General features: G+C 40.5%; 1 protein-coding gene across 1 annotated transcript in view; it reads left to right on the top strand.

Annotated features, from left to right (window-relative positions):
• Positions 1 to 442: 442 nt before the first annotated feature.
• LOC107551141 (GTPase IMAP family member 4-like) overlaps positions 443 to 576 on the top strand; it is a 2,832-nt gene continuing 2,698 nt past the window's right edge. Inside the window, exons 1-2 of the mRNA XM_016232644.1 lie at positions 443 to 459; positions 534 to 535. Coding sequence (XP_016088130.1) covers positions 443 to 459; positions 534 to 535 — 19 coding nt within the window. The remainder of the gene's footprint in view (positions 460 to 533; positions 536 to 576) is intronic.

Genomic DNA, 576 nt, shown 5'->3' with positions numbered 1-576 from the left:
TGCTATCCCCACTGAACTGCCAGCCACGGTGGAGATACTGGCCCCCATCTTCATCCTGTCCAGCTGGACTGCACTCTCCTCCAGATCTGACAGGAACTGCTCCATTCTAGAGCGACGCTGACTGAAAACACCAATGAAGCGCTGAGCATGTTCCTGAAAAATGAAGGTCAGCCTAGTGTGCTGGTCCATCCTAGACAATAATAGGAAAGATAATAGTTTACAGTCACCATTGATAATGCACCTGAGAGTGAAGAAAACAGCTGAGCGTGATGCAAAAAAAGAAAGGTCTCACCTTATTTTGCCCAACTGCTTCAAACGATCAAGCATTTTTTGCATGGAGTCCTCACTTAAGTTCAAGCTGAACTTCACTACAGGCTCACCCTTCTTAAGTCTGTGAAGAGTTTCAGAATTATTAACAAACACTCACCAAACTTCACAAGGGATGAAGATATTTGCATTGTACAGAAAGATGAAAGCATGACAATGTATCAACCAATATATTAAGACACATAAATTGATTGTTTTTTATTTAGTGGTAATTTAGTTTTTATAGCACAAAAGTGAAAATCATGAATT

Source organism: Sinocyclocheilus grahami, unplaced genomic scaffold (assembly GCF_001515645.1).
Source record: "Sinocyclocheilus grahami isolate Dianchi unplaced genomic scaffold, SAMN03320097.WGS_v1.1 scaffold416.1, whole genome shotgun sequence".
Classification (NCBI taxonomy): Eukaryota; Metazoa; Chordata; class Actinopteri; order Cypriniformes; family Cyprinidae; genus Sinocyclocheilus; species Sinocyclocheilus grahami.
Note: the sequence above shows the minus strand (reverse complement) of the source record. Positions and strands in the feature narration are given on the sequence as shown.